We start from the raw sequence: 17,769 nt of genomic DNA, 5'->3' as shown, positions 1-17,769 counted from the left end.
GATTTCCAGATATTTCACTGATCAAAATCAACCATTTCCATACGGTAATGAAATGCACTGCCCCGCCCTTGGAGGACTAACAAATCCAGCTCCTCCAATAAGCTCAACACCATGGGAAAATCACTTAAAAACAATTATATTTCCATGACATTGTTGCATCAAACCAAAAGGTACTTAAATGTATCACTTCACCGTTATCTTCTAAGTTTCTACTTTTACCTAGCAGTTCGGTTATTATTTTTTTGAAACAAGCAGCTCTGCTGAGACGAAGCACTGACGACATTCAAAGCACTAGTTGAAAACATTTGTATTGTAGCAAAATAACAATTGTCATTCTAAAATGAGATGGACATACAATTGATTCCCTTCTAATCACAAACAATATAAAGAGAAAACCAAGTAACCTGTGCAGAGAAAGCAACAGACCCAAAGACATACTATCCGAGCCACTCTAAAACAATGTGCAGTAAAACTAAGAGACAAAATGTGCCCACCCGAACTCCCATACCAAGGGAAAAAGAACAATAAACAGTGAAGAAACACATTCCCTTGCAACAAAAATTGATAATGACGTTCTAAAACTATTAGTTACCTTGACAATGATTAATTACTGGTCAGCCACGGGACTTCCTCCAGCTATGCGTCGAGCATTTTCAAATAAAAATGCTTTCACTAGACTGTTCAGTGCCACTCACTTGCACAAGAGCAATATTATCGCCACCAGAAAATGTGCACATCTGAGAATACAATCATGGGAACAACCTCCGAATCTATCACCGACTCCGAGGTTCAATGCTGTTTTCAAGTTCAAATGAATATTTCCATGCAATGTCTTTCTTGATTAAGAGCCATGTATGTACCTGTGTAGGATAAGAAACAGAAGAGACTTTCTGGAATTAAAACTCAGAAGACAATAAATTACCATCAGAACAAATGCAACTGTGATTGCCATAGAACTGCTAGAAAACAGGTTAATATAGAAAAGCATGTATTTGGTATCACTCCTATCACTGACATCATATCATACTAGTGCAAATATGACAGTGATAGGTTGAACAGTTTATAACAAAATAGAACCTCTAATAAGTAATGACCCACTACCTAATTTTAGAAGTAAATATTGGACAAATTTCAAAATGATTCTGAGGTGGCGCACAGTAGCTCCCGGTCAGCTGGCCAATCACCTATATTCCACTGGGGATGCACTTTTCAACTTTTGAGGAAAAATCAAGATACAGTATACTGATCTCCTTTCCAATTTCAAATAATGTGTCTTAACAGCATTCATTACATAACAATCTCCATAAAGTGTTCACTAGATGCCTGTCAAACCTTTTATGCTCTACAAATTTCCAATAGAACTGCAGATGTACTTAGAAAAATTACCTCTCTATTCAAAAGGGGGCTTCAAGTGTTTCATCCCAAACTTCTGCACTTCCATTAGAGGCATCTTCGCCATCTTCTTCCATTGAAAGCCTAATATATTCCCTATGTGCAAATCGATCCCACTCCGTTAAACTTGGATCCTCGCGTTCCTGCTCACAACGCAGTACCAGCGAGAATGTCAACTTCCACAATGATAATCTAGCACACCCCTGCTAGTAGTAGATGAGACAGGCTAAAAACATAGGCATAGCATTCCACATACCTGGCGTATGAGAAATGGATCACGTGTTTCAAAAGCCATGAACTTGTTGAGATTAAATAGGATATTAAAAACATTTCCTGAAAGTTTGCAGCCTTTCAAGTCGCGTAGTGTAAGAAAATGTTCTTTCTGCAACCAAAATTAAGTATTAACACGGAGATATCATATATACGTAGAACCAAAATTAAGTATTAACACGGTGATATCATATATACGTAGAAAACAGAAAGTGAGACGGACAAATAATACTACAATGGTGAAGGATAACCTCAGGTCCAATCATATCAACCATCTGACATAAAATATCCTCAAAAAGCACAGGTTCTTGAGCCATGCATTCCATACGATGCAACTGCTCCTCGTAGAAAAATTGCATCTCATTGGGTGTAAGCACTCCATTTCCGTCCAAATCAATACACCTGAACCTGCAATATACAAATACCATGTTCATTAAAAATCCATTGCAGCTTAATATATGTTAAAAGATATTTGCAGGACTATATACCAATTATTCCACCATAATCTATGAGATGTCACTAAATCCAAAATAGAAATCTCCATCTCTTTCAAAACTACATCACTATAAAAAGGAGGGCAAATAATTTTTTTTTTCCTACTTAAAGAAAGAAAAATCAAGGTAAAGAATAACAGAGAAACCTTCAGGATGTGTTAATAGAAAACAATTTTATAATATATATATAAAAACAGGAATTCAGGAAACACGAGAGGTCAAGACACTTTGGAAGCTCACTTGAAGATACGGTTGAAGGGTAGAACAAAACGAAATCTGAAGGCAGCCTAAGATTTAGACTTTTATACAGAGGAGGAAACTCACGGAGCTCGAGGTGAAGTTAAAAATTGAAAACACAAGTTACTGGATGAAAATGAGGCCATTTTTTTTTTTTTTGCTAAGTAGGATTGTATTATATTACTGTAAAGAAAAGTGTATATTGTATAGAGGAGTAGAGAACAAGTGTCCAACATTCTCTGTTCAAGCTCATGCGAACACAACAAAACTGGGATTTTATCACCCCAAAGCGACATAGTTAATCAACAATGTTTTCATCCCCTAATGACATCACAGAATCAAATATTATAGGTCATTCAAGATTTTCAAGAGAAGATCCACAAGTGCAAATTTAATAAGCCTTGAAGCTTTCTCCATCCACCCCCGACAATTTTTAACTCAGCGATACTTTTTGATATCACTTGCGTATTTTAAATATAGACTTATAGAGAAAGCTATAACTTTAATCTCAGGAAATTGCTCATCCTGATTATACTTGCTCATCCTGACATACTACACCTTTGGTTCTCTTCATTTCATCTGATTCAAAAAGTACCTATTAAATCCCTTATTGCAGGTTTTTATTCCTTTTAACACACAAAATCCCATTAAAGAAGAGAAGGTTCAAATACGTTTAAACCACCTCAATTTAATTTCTTCAATTCATAGCTTCATATATATAGACCACAACAAAACTGAATCCATGTGGGCAAAAAAATAAAAGATGTACTAAAAATAGCAAACTGATACTAATACTTTCAACCCAAGGTACCAGGATATCTCCAAATGGTCCCATATCAGATGTATACTTTGCTTTTTACAACAACATAATGTATCCAAGTCTTGGATAAACTTAACGTATCCCAGATAACAATCATTTTGCTTCAATAGTTGGCATGATTTGGCTGGGGCATATTTTGTAGCAAGATATCACCAACAAAAAGTCAACTCCCGTCTTATGGCATAAGATAATTAAGTTCTATTAAAAAATGGATGTGATTTGATGCTTATTACAGAAGTTCATATTATATTTGGGGGCTGGGGACTTGGGGTATTGTTTACACTAAGGAGAGGAAGAGTTGACTGAAGGGTGCTCTTGTGCACAATATTGTATAAGAAAATAATTTGATGATCTTCAAGCTGTTTCCCCCAAATGCTGTCAAAGGCACCAACCCCGCACAGGCAGTTCTAGTAAGTATTATTGAGGCTTGCTGTCAAAGGTGCTTCCCTTGGTGCCACCAAAGGCGCCAGTTCGGAAGCATAGTCGCCTCCTCCCTGACAACCTTGGGCAACAGTACAGGAGCCTTTGGTCCTTGACAAGCTCAAGCTCAAGCTCTCCTCTTCCAATTTCTTGGACCTTAGCCTTGAAAAAGTAAATTGTATTGTATCTCCTAATATTATTTTTGCTTTTCTTGAAAGGCTCTTCACAATCACTTGACCACTATAGTGAACCATACAGAGTGTATTTTCTTGCACAACAATATCCACTCATCTTTACTTCTTTCGTGTCAATGTTTTGTCATTATCAGTATGTCTAACAGCCAAAGCCACATGCTCTACCCAGAAATTACTTGTCATGCGTAAAACAAAAATATAGGCACTCTTAAGTATTTTTTTAATTTCCTCATCAGTATAATGTTTGTCAGTACATCCAGAATGTAACATGCACAAATAAATGACAATCTAACATTTACGCACCAATTATCATGACCATACTGCAAGTACAATGATTAAGAAAGATTAACACCTCAGGTGAATATCAATGGGCGGAATCAACTACAATATCCTTAAATTTATAAAGATACAAAGTATAAAATTACCAATATTCCAGACTAGGTTCAGAAGATTTATCCTCCTCCGAAAGCATGAAATAAACAAAGTCTTCGTAGCCCATCTTCCCTTCAACCTTGCTTGTAAACTTTCTTGGAATCTAACATAGAACAAAAAGTATAAACAAACAAAACCACAAATTTGAAGTATATAAAAATTTACAGTTTAGTTTTAGTACACAATAATAGTAGATAATAACAAACCTGCGTAAAAATTCTATCCACGATCCTGTATGTAAGAGCATGGTTACCATATCTGATAAGGTTCTCCTTATCAATCAAGAAATCATGGTCGGTATCCAACTCCCAAAACTTGCAGTATATCACGTAGAAGTGTTCATACGAGAAGTACCTACACAAGATATTATAAAACAAATCTAGTCCCAGGTCTATTCAAAAGCACTACAGAAATACAATATAGTCTTTATGCATAAATACTTAATGGTACAAAGTAAGATTACAAGGGGCTCAAATACAAAACCTGGGATCAATTCTCACCTTCGCCACAAACAACAAAATATTTACAATGACAAACACACAAAAGCAAAAAGGAAAACCCAAACAACTAACAAATTTAAAATGCCAATCAAAGCAAGTGATAACCCCCCAATCCAACAAGACAACAGGAAACAAACACACATTAACCAAGAGCAGACCCTCCTCGCAACATTTATCCGGTACAGATCGATCATGGAGTCAATCATACTGTCCCCAATCCTCCACTTCTGAGCATTTGAAGTCGAGACGTTATTCGTTAAAATCATCAACCTCTCTCTCAACTCACAAGAATCTGCCTCGACTGTTATACATCAAGGCAATCTACTTATCCCTCAGTACTCCCTAGATCTACAAATATTCTTCCATTCTTTCTCTGCAACAGCCTCATCTCCACTTGGTTCGCCCCTACATGGAAGCTGCTTGCTAATAGTTTTTGTGTTATGAACGCGATATGCTCTACAGTCTAGGCCTCTACTTACGTAAACTGGAATCACCTCATATTAGATCCATGATTGATAGCATATGATGATAAGGACGACATGCTGATATTTAAATCGTACGGTCTTATCCATACTGCTTCCAGGCTAATTTTTATATGTATGTTGTATTGATGATGCTAGTGTGAGTCTCCCATTAATATTAGGCTTCACAACAGATACTGATTATGTGTATTGCACAGGGTTTGACAATGGATTACTGAATGCCCCCGTGCCTAGGATTTTTTGAGAGACAGATTGACACAGTCACACAGATAATAAACTCAGAAAGGCGACCATGTCTATTCGGCTTTGGTTATAAATGCAAAATTCCCAAGCTCCTTTGTGCAGATCATGTAGGTAAAGTCCCAATTTCCGTCCATTGAACTAATGATAAGACACATCATTCTACATTTAATTTAATACGAAAAAGAAAAGATAGTATAGAAAAGTAGAAAACCACACTCTACATGCCTTAGCACCAAATAATTTAAGCACATGTAGAAGCAATTTAAACAATGTGCAGCTTGTGTGGGCCTACCTCAAGACTTTGTTAATATCCTCTTCTTCATCTGCATGTTGCATTGCAGCAATCAGATTCCCACGTTTCAGTTCTCTCAGAGTAAGCTGTCCATTTCCTGATCTATTTACATAATAAAATATTCTGTATGTAACAGTTTCCGCTGTTTCAATGCAACAGAAATTCAATTACAATGTGTTCCAAATGAAAATTACGGATTCTGCTCAGAAAGACAAGAAGCAAAAACCACAACACTGATAAGAAAAACAACTAAAGGTAGGAAATGGATGATAATGTTCAAGAGCCGCATACTATTATAAGCCAAAAGAGCTTAGATCAACATATACATGAAATCGACTACAGGACTCAACAAAAGGAAAACGCAACTGAGTTCAAAACAGAAGGCATCATGAAGCTATAAATTTTTCTGAGAGTATACAACATAAAGAACTCAAGCAGCAAATATTCCGAGAAACTAATATATTCTGAGATATTAACATTCGGGGATGCGATGTTGGTTCTTTTCTTATGTAGGATTGCTCCTAGGTTTAAAGTGTCGCTAGTTAATTATCTACGAGCTGAGCGTGAGTTGGCAGCATGGGAAGGCTGCCTCATGTCTAAGATAACGTCAAAAATTCAACACCAGAACTCTCAGAATGTCATTGATATTTCAACCATTGTCTAGAAAATGCATTCCCCTCTCTTCGGTGAATCATATGTAGCTCATACTTCGAAAAAGGGAATAGAAAGCCATAAAGAACAGCAAAAGAAGATAAAGGTGAATACAAAGTGGTGGACCACAAAATTACCACTAAAGAGGAGTCCAGGGAAATGTTGCAAACGAAGATTGCTACAAAAATATGTGTAGTTTATGCTTCGAGCAATGAATATCATATAATTATCCGGAATAAATATACATCTATAATTATTTCTACAAGGTGTGAACACAATTAAGTTGAGCCATGAAGATACTTATTTCGTAGAGCTTTGTCAATGATATTTTCAACAGGGTACGAGCTTTTATGTAATATTGGCATTTACTCTGCCTCAAAACATATATAATTAACCCCCTCTGAGAAAAGTCCCAAGCTTTAAAATCCCAGATGCTGTTAAGAATACAGTTCACAAGTACATCATGAGACAATTTATTAGGAGCATACCGTATCTTTCTTGAAACTCTGGTGTACTCTGTAAAAACTCCAACCCCGGATGAGTTGCCAAAAGTTCTCGAAGAATGGGTTTAAAATCATCCTGCACATGTTGGATACAGTGATAGAAAAAACCAATTAAGAAGTATAATTAACAAAGTAACAATGCTCCAAAACTTTTGCAGGAAAAACAACTCGTACTGAACAACAGTATGATCTAGGTCTAGGATGATCGTGTTCAAAGGAATGCCAGACTAACAAGCACCACAAGTTTTGATGGAACAAGGACACACCTGAGTCAGGTATTTCTGATCTGGTTGCTTCAAAATATTAAATATTTGGGTTGCTACATCCATCGTTATCAGGTTACCGTTAACCCAATAATCCACGAATGTGTTCCTGCAAATTAGAAGGCACAAACACAGTTAGCATTGCCACTCTCATACGAAAATTTCAAAAAAAAAAGCATCGAGAGCTTGATCAGTTAACTACAACTCCATAAAAAGAGATCATCAAACTTATTAAAACAGTGGATAAGTAGTACTGCTGCCTGCACAAAGGCCTCCAGTAAGGACCAAGAGCAATGTGGTTTGGCAGAAACAGAAGTTCTACAGCCTGAAACAGATTTGGAGTAGTTTCAGCCTACGCATCTCACTTATTGAACAATAATCCAAATTATGGAAAATGTTACAGTGATTTATTTTCAAGAAAAGTCTGAAACTCTGAACTAACATCCTTCTCACTAAACAATTCCTTAGTGTGGGTAAAATTTCCAAGTTCCACCGTAAACTAAGCACACATCTCCCAAGTGTGATTAATATAGTGCTGCAAAAAAGTCAATGCTCATTGCAATGTCTCCTGGGTATTTCCCAAACCAAATTTACCTCAAGCTCTAATTAATATGACTACTTCAAATGCTTCTAAAGCTAGTTCCTGAGCTACGAGAACGACATACTTATGCTTATTGCTGTAATAAAATGTCCAACATCCAGAAACCACAAAAGTGATAATTCCCCTTGTTTGGTAAGTTGTTGACATAATGAAGGTATTCGTATCCCATATCTAACATTTTCCTAATATCATATATGAACATATTTATCTCTTTTTGCCTCTCTATGTATCTGTGAATTTTAGGACTAAAACTGTGTGGAAGCACATTAACCTACAAAATACCACATCCTGTGTTGCATGGCTACAAGTGTCAATATCCAACACCGTAAGAATAAGATTTGGAAACACAGCTAATATATCAATCTCATATAAAATATTACAACAAATCTTCAATGGCATGGGTGGATGACTCCTGGTATTTTTATTATCTGATAGTTATGTCTCAAATTTCAAAGTTATAGGGACAAAATAAAATGATGCCTTGTACCATTATTTTCATATTATGAGACAAAAAACAGGTGCTTTATATTGGTTCACATATGTAATAGGAATGTGCACACGGAACAAACCACACTTTTATATATACATATATGATCGGTTAAAGTACCCTTCTATGTCAAACAAAACTGTCTGTTCGCATCCACCATCTTTACTTTAACAAAAACACCCTAACACCTCACAACACTATCTCCATGGGTAAAATTATCATGATCACATAATCACCATGACCACCTCATCTCCACTGTCTTTCTTTCTCTTCTTCTTTTGGAGACACAAACCTGTAAACCTATGGCAAGTTTTTTTTTAATTTCATTGTTTTGCCTTACATTATCACGCTTAAGATCTGTGAATAGGAGGTTTAATTAGATGCATCTAGCATAAAACCTACACTAGTTTATACTTTTTTTCTTAAAATAGCAATGATCTCTCAGTTAGAACTCTGAAAATGATTTTTCCGGATGTGATAGTCAAATCTGTGTCAAATTCAAGTAGGTGCCCGCATCGACACAAGTCGACATGATTAGGCCAAGATTCCACGTACCCATGCAACACAATTTCAGGATAATAAGGAAGTAATAGTTGACTTCGTAGCGAGAAGATGCAGACAAACTATAATAATAAAAATAAAAAAACTACATTTGTTTACATGCTAGATGATGGCTGTAAGAAACAGCCTTCCTTCAAGGCTTTATCTAATAAAATTTATTTCTCAAGGGAAATTGCACAAACCTTGTGACCACTCCTATCGAATCAACATCAATCTTTCTGAAAAGAGCACTTGAGAAAAATGACGGAAGCTTGCAAATCTCCTTTGTAACCGATTTAAATTCTGGCATACAACAATTTGGTAAATATCCAGTATAAAGGCGAAGAAATGAAATAAAATCATTCAACTTGCGCGCATTGAGCTAGACAAAAAGAGGTGAAAATACTGTAGTTTTAAAACAATAATATTCTATGGAACAAAATATGTCAGTATTGGGGGAAAAGTACTTAAATGTTATAAAGGTAAGAGAATGGAAGGTTCAATAAACTTTTGTTAGAAAACAAAACACTGAATGAAACTCTAACAGATATGACACTATGATGATTACTATAACAAAAACTAGGCTTAAAACAATTTTCTACTTTAAGTTTGAATTTGAAAATAGGAAATAAGATTTGCTTTCGAGGATTTAGATTAACGGTGCTAAAGTTTATCAATATAATTTGTCAAGGAAAATCACTTTACGAGCATATATAACCAAACTACCAAACACACATCAAAATTCATCTACTTTGGTCGGGGAGTGCCAAAGGCAACGTTATTTGCTAGTTAAAAATAAGAAGAAGAGCGATGATGACATCAATAATAAGATAATAATATCCACAGTAACGCTCCAACTACAGATACTGTTATTAAATTAGTATAAGACCAACTAACCGTGAACTTGCATTCCTTCCACATGCCCGAAAAAACTTTGATCAATTCTAGCCAAACACTGCTCTTTCAATTCATTTGGTGGCGGTCGGCCATTTTGGAAGTAGAACTGCAAGCAATTCAGATGCTATTTAGATGTTCACATACAACTCATAATTCTTCAAAACCTACAACTCTATGTTAACAAACTTGAGTGACTTTACAGAATGTATTGAAAGAGATCATCACAAGTTAGTACCTGGGGTATGACTTCCCTTACTAGCTCACTGACTACTTTCAGGGGGAACTTAAAGTAGAGGGACCAGCACCTTGACGTTTCATAACACGTGGGGAACCAGATGAACTTCTTGGTGAAAGTGGAGGTGCACTACCAGCAGGAAACATAGACGGTAATGAATTGCTTGCAGAAGCATTTGCACCACCAGAACTGCCTGGGACATTCAAGGGAACACCTGCCTTAGCATCATCGATCATGGATTTTACCTGCACCCACACGAAATGGTGAGTTTAAGGCCTTTGGGTATTAATACAACTGATTTTTCAAATTTATTTTTTGACAGGTTGAAGTAATAAAACATTTGAATGATGAAAATCAACCCAAACCGTTCAGAAAAATCTCTCAAGTTCCCAAACATTACAGCATTTGCTTGTCATTTTATGCGTACTTTAGTGGTATTTTTTCATGTCCAGATCAAGGGCATCATTTCTAAATTGTAAAGACAATCAGGCACAGATATACATACATAAACATGCAAGTTCCAAAATATGCCAGCCTCTTTTCTATCCATGCAGTCAATGATATCTTTTTTCCTTTGAAACCCGAAAGACCAAACAACAAAGCAAAATTGGTCGTTATAGACTTACAGGGCCATCTCTAACCATCCAACCCCCAAAAGAAGATAGTAGCAGTTCCAATGTGAACTGAATCCCTCTCACAGCAACAGAGGAAGAACCTTGAGAACCTTAACACACCCCGCAGCCATAAGTGTTTAAAACCGACCCACCCTGGCCCTCCCTGAAACAGCATTCAATCACTATATTCCACAAATCTTAACGCTCCTCACCAACTCTCCACAAATACCCAATAATGCTTGATCAAAGAAGAACATATTACAAAGACGCAAATGTCCATTCTTCTTTACCAAACAGAGGTGATCACGTGATTACGTCACACCAAATGGTACCTAAGATTTTTCTCCTGAATCATCCCAAATAAACTTTCTTTATAATACCTTCAACTCTGCTAACAAGACCTTCACAAAAAGAGACATCTAATAAACAGGGAGTCTTGATAAAATGCTTCCGACAAGCACCACCCACACCCCCAAGATAAGTGTCTTAATAAAGATAGTTACTGACATAATAGTTACAAATAACTCCCAAACATCTGAACTGGAGTCGTTCGCTTACGCTAATAACAATTGACCTGCCTCAAAAGTTTACATAACAAACTTTCCTTTTCTTACAAATTGAGTGAGTAGAAGCACTCAAATAATAATAGCTGCAAAGTTAACAAACACGGATACACAATGAATGATGAAAATCTTTAATGTGCATCTACCAAAGCAAGCCCTTTGACACCTCACTAACTGATTAACTATTTCTCCAAATATACGTAAACGTAATAAAGAGTTCTACTTGAAAACCTAATTTCCTTAATAAATAAATTTCAACTAATGACAACTCACTAAACCACAAAATGCGTAATTAAACCAGCCCATATAATTAATCTTCTAAAAAAAAGGAATTCGACAAACTTATACTACTAATCCACACAATTCATTTCCACTCTACTTACAACTAAACAAACTTAATTTACTATAATTTACTATTCCCCTACACACACAAATAAGAATTTTCCATTAACACAATCAATCAAACAAACAAACAAACAATTAAAAGAGTTAAGGGAAATGAGTATATATATATATACCAATCGAGCGGTGTCCCTTAACGAAAGCCATTGAGAAAAAAGGTCTTGAGCAATATAAGGATTAGATTTCAATGCTAATGGAGAAACTTCAGGTAAATTCAACAATTCAGGGTCAAGTGATACAACAACACCTCCAACTTCATCCATATCCATCATTCTTTATTTACTATTATCTCATAAACAATTCCCTTGTAAAACAAAAAACCCTAGATCTCAATAAACACTTGAAAAACCCTAAATTTTTTATCTTTGTTCAGTAAACAGATGTTCTGAGACTTTGTTCTAGTGATTGGAAACGAGGTTTTATAGATTTAGAGATCAGGATTCGGTTTTTGGTATGTTTTTTTGTTTCTTTTTTTGTTTTGTTGAGAGACAGATTTGAGACTTGGACAAAAGTGAACAAATGAGGAAATGAGGAAATGGAAATTTTTTGTGACGATGAACAACAATTGGAATTTTTTTTGCCAAAGACATGAATGTGGTGTAAAATATCTGATATGGTGTAACCGGGTATATGGGTAATATATTGCAACCGTTTTCATCTACCGTTAATAATGTGAATAGTTAGAATCGCGATGCGGGTTGAGCTTGTGATACGTTTTTTTTATACGTTCTATTAGTATTAGAGTGTACGGTGTAGTATATTATCACAAAATGGTGGTCACATGGGTGGATAAAGCCGGGCCTAGTTTGATATATTTTTCTAGTGGAAAAGTTTTTTTTCTCAAGAAAATTTAATGAAATTTTAAATTTATTAGCAAGAGAAGTTTTGGGTGGGAACATATATATATATATATATGATTTGTTGTTTTCTATTTGCTTTTTTTTTTTTTTTTTTTTTTTAATGTTATAAGTTACAAGAGGGAAAAGAATTGTAATTTCTTGCGGAAAAAATATTTTATATGGGGAAAAATGTGAAAAATACTAAGAATTAAAGATAACAACATTGGGCAAGTGGTTAGCTAGTTAGCGTGGTTTGTAAAACTTTTGTTGATGATATCAGAGGTCTGGTTTCCAACATTATTGAGTTACTGATATTGTTTAAATACAAGATAGCACACCCAAATATAGTGATTTCTAGCATTTTTGTTGTTTTCTTCAATTTTTCCTATGTAATTTATTTGTGCACGAAATATATATAATTGTATGTGGAATTCTACACCAATATATTTGTATTATTTCAATGAAATTTAATGAAAACATAGATTTTTATTTTTATTTTATTTTGGCGAGTCTTTTTTTAGTCGAGATCAATAACTCATTGATGATGCATGTACTTATTATAATCACCTTTTTTTTAATAAAATTATATAGTGATTTTTTTTTCAACTTATTTTACTTTTTTATGCTACATTATTAGAGAGAACCCTAAAATGACATCTAATTTTTACTACTACGTTAATTACATTAAGTAAATTAGTGTATTGCTTCTCATTGGGATGACAAATTGCATCATTGCATAGACTAGTTATATTTAAAGAACTTACCCTTAAAGAACTTACCCAGTGTTTAACATTTAAATGTTGAATTTCATGCTAATCAAACTAGACCATGTAACCAAAATTAATTTGGTGGGTTCCAAAATGCATATATGACATAAAACAACACGTTCACATATCAACTAGTGGTGATATAGTCTTAATTAACTTAAAAACACGTGGCAAGCATGTATGGGGGTATTTTGGTCTTGTATGTGAAAAAGTAACATTTAACTAGGGTTGTCAACGAGCTGAACTTGAACAGGACTCACCTATGTCCAAGTCCCGTCCAAATTATATTTACATTTAGAAGGTCCAAGTTCTAATCTAGGTCCAATTGATCGATAATAATTTGGATGAAAAATAGACATTTTGATTTGTAGATGATCCTCACATTGAGGCATCATTAACCCTCCCCTTGGGAGAGTTTTAGCTCCTAAGTCAAGAAGATATGTGAAATGAAAAGAAAGAGAATGAAAACAAAGAAATAAAGTTTACTAAATGGTTTATTAAAAATAGTGTTTTTTTTTTTTTCTCTAAAAAAAAAAAAAAATGTAAATGAAAAGTCAAAGTCAAAAAGTAAAAGTAAGACTCAAACCCAAGACTTATATGTGGCACTACAACACTAATCCATCAAGCCTCTTGACATTCTATGTATATTAGTAGTTACAAATTTAATAGTACTTATTTGAAAAACTAAAAAAATAACCTTAGTTTTGGCTTCACATGGGCCAGGCATTGTATACTCGGGTCGGACATTAGGGTATGCCCATAAGCACAAAATTGGCCCAATAGTTTTATCGAACAACATTTAAATTCTAAATTCCTATCTTATCGGTTCGATTCACATTCTATGTATATTAGTAGGGCTTTGGGCTTGACTCGGCCCATTGAACAACATTTAAATTCTAAACTATTTACATTCTTTAAGCAGTCATTTAAAGCGTCAAGTAGTAGGATACAAACCTAACATTCCAAAATAAAATAATATATATATGGTGATATGGTGATATTAGGTTTTAGTCCTACTTTTTATGGTGATATTAGGCTTCTATCATTTTATATTAATTAATATATCTCTTTTGACCTTACTGGAGTCGCAAAAGACTAGTGGATTTCTAAGATGTTTTATAAAATAAAAAATATAGGTTAACTCTTTTTCACCAGTTTCCTCTTCCTTGCACTTATTGCATTCTCATCTACAACAACAATACCTCAAGTAAATGCCAAGAAATGTTAGATTGTATTAGAGCCACATCTCTATTGCTTAAGTACACCATAATTAACCTAGCCATTTAAATTAGACCAACTTTTTTTCTACCACTAAATACCCTTGATGAATTATTAAAAGAAAATGTTTAATGCCTTTAAACTAGATTAATTCGTCATTTCAATTTTTACTTCCGTTTATACCCTTAAGTTGAGTGAATACCTACCCTTTGGACTTTTGTGTAATTTAAAGTCGACAATCAAATACACGCACCATTTCAATTGTTCGGGCCGGGGAGATACGTTTACCATTAATTAATACCGACCTTTATTGAGTTGCACCGCTCTGGCTTCTCTTCTCCCTCTTCCCACCTTAATTATCTATGTTCCGATCCTCTATTAAAAAAAAAAATAAAAAAAATAATAATAATAATAACTCTCTGTTGTCTATTCCTTTTCTCTTTTTTTCTTCCAGTTTTGGAAGAAAGGAAAGCAAGTGGAAGAATACCAACTTTAAGAAGTGAAATCACGGAAAGAAGTGAGAGCGCAAACGACCATATCGTGGTGTTCTAATATCACGTGTATCATCAAGGGTATTGGTCAAAATGGTGAGTTTTTTTTTTCAATTTTTAAATTTAAATTTTGAAATTTTGGGGTTGTATTGTTACTTTAAATGATTTGTTGTGAAAGTGTTCATTTTTAATGGGGTTGTATATTGTTACTTTAAATGGGGTATGTTGCGAAAGTGTTCATTTAGAGTGAACATGCATGAACCCTCAAATCTATAGAGTTTGTTTTGGTATTTGTGTTCTTTGTGGATTATTATGACCCATGATCTCCCATTCTAAGAGCATCATCAACGCATTTATATTTTTCGTTGTGACACCTCAGCATATTTTGTACATCAAAATTTATAAAAACAAGCGAAGAACCAGCGCGCTTTTGAGAAAATTTGGTTTTTTATTTCGGACGGGAAAAGTTGTCCCGTGCCGAATTAAAAATTTTTACATAGCAAAAGTTGTCCCGTCCCTATTGAAACAATTTTTTTTAAAACGCGCGAATTCTCATCACAAGCTTCCAGTACCATTCCCCCCATAAGAACAGGCGAGATAAACTCCCAAACCCATCCCTTCAATCACCAAATAAAAATTCGTTTTTCAACCAAATTTGTTTTTATTTTTTGCAATGGATCAACGTCGTCAAGCTAGACGTAAGAAGACTATTATGCGTGGGTCGGGGAGTTCAAATCCTCGGGAAAATGAGAGTGAACTTGTATCCGGAAAATGATTTCAATTTTCTACGGAGATTGAGTATTGTTGATCATCCGACGTTGGCTCCCGATCCAGACAAGCATGTTTCGTGTTTATTTAACACTGATGGAGTAAGTATGAGTTTATGAACGTTGTTCAATTGATTTTGATTTAAAATCGTATTTAGAATTTATCGTATATTAACTGTTTGATTAAATGTCTCAACGTGTAGAAAATGAGTTCGACAAAATGGAGATGCGCAATGCCGAGCATTAAAGACTTCTGGAGTCATCTAGTGGAAAGAGAGGACGAAATAGAGCACGTAAGAGCTCGAATTTTAGGAACATCATTTGGTCCACTAATATCATGTACGAGCATTCGGACTGATCGTCCACTGATATTTGCATTGGCGGAACGATGGTGGCACACCACACACACTTTTCACCTTCCATGTGGTGAGATTGGTATCACACCACTTGACTTTACAATGCTAACGGGTTTAAATGTGGGCGAGAAGAAGCCAGTTTTGTTTGATTCAAGTATCGAAGATGATTTGGAAAGGTTGAAGACTCTATTGCCTTTGTTGTTTGATTTTGAAGGTTGACTTGTTCCAGGGAATATGAATGGCAGATACATTTTGAACCTACCCATCAGAGAAATATTCATGCACCAATTAGATTATGAATGTTGTTTAGAGCACGAAGTTGACGCTTTATATTTGGACCCAAACTCTGAGGAGGAAGATGAGTTTACCAGGATTTTTTTGTTATATTTTTTAGGCCAAGTGGATTTTGCAACATAAAAACCTGGGATTCGGGCTGGTTGGTTAGCGTCTTTGGTAGGCCTTGATAGCTTGGAAGATTTTGACTGGGGAGGTGCTTTCATGGCACATCTATATACAGGGCTTGATTTGTTTGTACAAACAAATGAGATGGGGAAGCAATGCAACGGAATTACTTAGATACTACAGGTAATTCAATATGATTTAACTTTTAAGATAGAAGCTTTTATTTTGTTAGTTAAATATTATATAATTTAAATTATATACATTTTTATTTAATATTTTCAGTACTGGTGGTATGAGTATTTGGTTTGCTTAAACCCTATACTGAAAGAGGATTGGGATAAGGACTTATAGCCTCGTCCACAGGGATGGGCTGCAGACGGTTATGCTAGGTTAAGAGATGAAGTCCATGTTTCAACCCCCACCTACGTGGCAAACGTTCATTAGTAGGAGTCTCTATTTTATTCATTTAATCGACAGGGCTAAAGCCCAATTTGCAATACCATGGATCAATGTACAGGCCCATTAACTCATGTGTCTAAGGCTGAATCTTAGCCACATGGCTTGCCACTAATATACATTGATTTATGTCCAGATTCATTTCTTATCAAAGAGATAATTATCAGTTGAGAGTTATATTCTACCACAATTACTCAAGCTACAAGATTATTTAAGCTACAAGGACTCTTTACTCTACCTCTATAAATACCAAACTATTTTTCATAAGGAACTATGTGGAAACTTGATCCCTAGATAATAGATCTTGGGTACGTAGGCAGCCATTATCTTGGTTCAGTTTCATCTCCCCCAACATCAAATTCCTCTGTTTCTTAGTGCGTTCTTTACCATTGCTCTCGTTGTGTTGAAGCAGTTTACTGCCGAAACATAATTGGCACCGTTTGTGGGTTTTTTGAATCCATTATCACGTAAAACAATCAAGATGGTAAGCACAAGAAGCGTAGACCGCGCGAACAACATATTCCTCGCGCCAATAGGAATCGCAACCCTCGAAATTCAAGTCGGGCAATGCAAGAACCGTTGAACAATCGAGTTGCTCCTAGTGGTAGGATCAATTCTCAACATCCAACTGCAGCAGCACCGCTGCCGCCGCTACCACAAACGGCAATACAAACGCCTCCGAAAGAAAGCATCACGGAAGAAAGTATAAGGAAAACCTTCATCCTAGACTGGACCGACCTGACAGGGAAGGCCGACCTCGCAGATTTGAGGAAAATCGTCATCCTAAACAGGTTCGACCAGACAGGGAAAGAAGGCGTCATGGAAGAAAGTATAAGGAAAACCTTTATCCCAGACTGGACCGACCTGACAGGGAAGGCCGACCTCGCAGATTTTAGAAATATCGCCATCCTAGACAGGTTCGACCAGATAAGGAAAGAAAG

At 35.5% G+C, this 17,769-nt stretch overlaps 1 protein-coding gene and 1 pseudogene across 1 annotated transcript; both read right to left on the bottom strand.

Moving 5' to 3' along the window:
- Positions 1–292: 292 nt before the first annotated feature.
- LOC147505928 (serine/threonine protein phosphatase 2A regulatory subunit B''beta-like) lies at positions 293–12,100 on the bottom strand. Its single transcript, XM_086558319.1, has 13 exons — positions 11,649–12,100; positions 9,954–10,198; positions 9,719–9,824; positions 9,025–9,124; positions 7,197–7,302; positions 6,916–7,006; positions 5,777–5,918; positions 4,466–4,613; positions 4,253–4,362; positions 1,914–2,070; positions 1,649–1,774; positions 1,387–1,535; positions 293–860 (listed from the first exon to the last, which is right to left on the bottom strand). Exons 3-12 carry the CDS (start codon positions 9,729–9,731, stop codon positions 1,395–1,397), a joined length of 1,134 nt encoding a protein of 377 aa, XP_086414445.1. The 5' UTR covers positions 9,732–9,824; positions 9,954–10,198; positions 11,649–12,100; the 3' UTR covers positions 293–860; positions 1,387–1,394.
- Positions 9,992–11,801, bottom strand: LOC147505929 (putative serine/threonine protein phosphatase 2A regulatory subunit B''delta pseudogene; annotated as a pseudogene).
- Positions 12,101–17,769: the final 5,669 nt, after the last annotated feature.

Source organism: Coptis chinensis, chromosome 4 (genome assembly GCF_015680905.1).
Source record: "Coptis chinensis isolate HL-2020 chromosome 4, ASM1568090v1, whole genome shotgun sequence".
Taxonomy (NCBI): domain Eukaryota; kingdom Viridiplantae; phylum Streptophyta; class Magnoliopsida; order Ranunculales; family Ranunculaceae; genus Coptis; species Coptis chinensis.
This window is presented reverse-complemented; position numbering and strand designations above follow the sequence as displayed.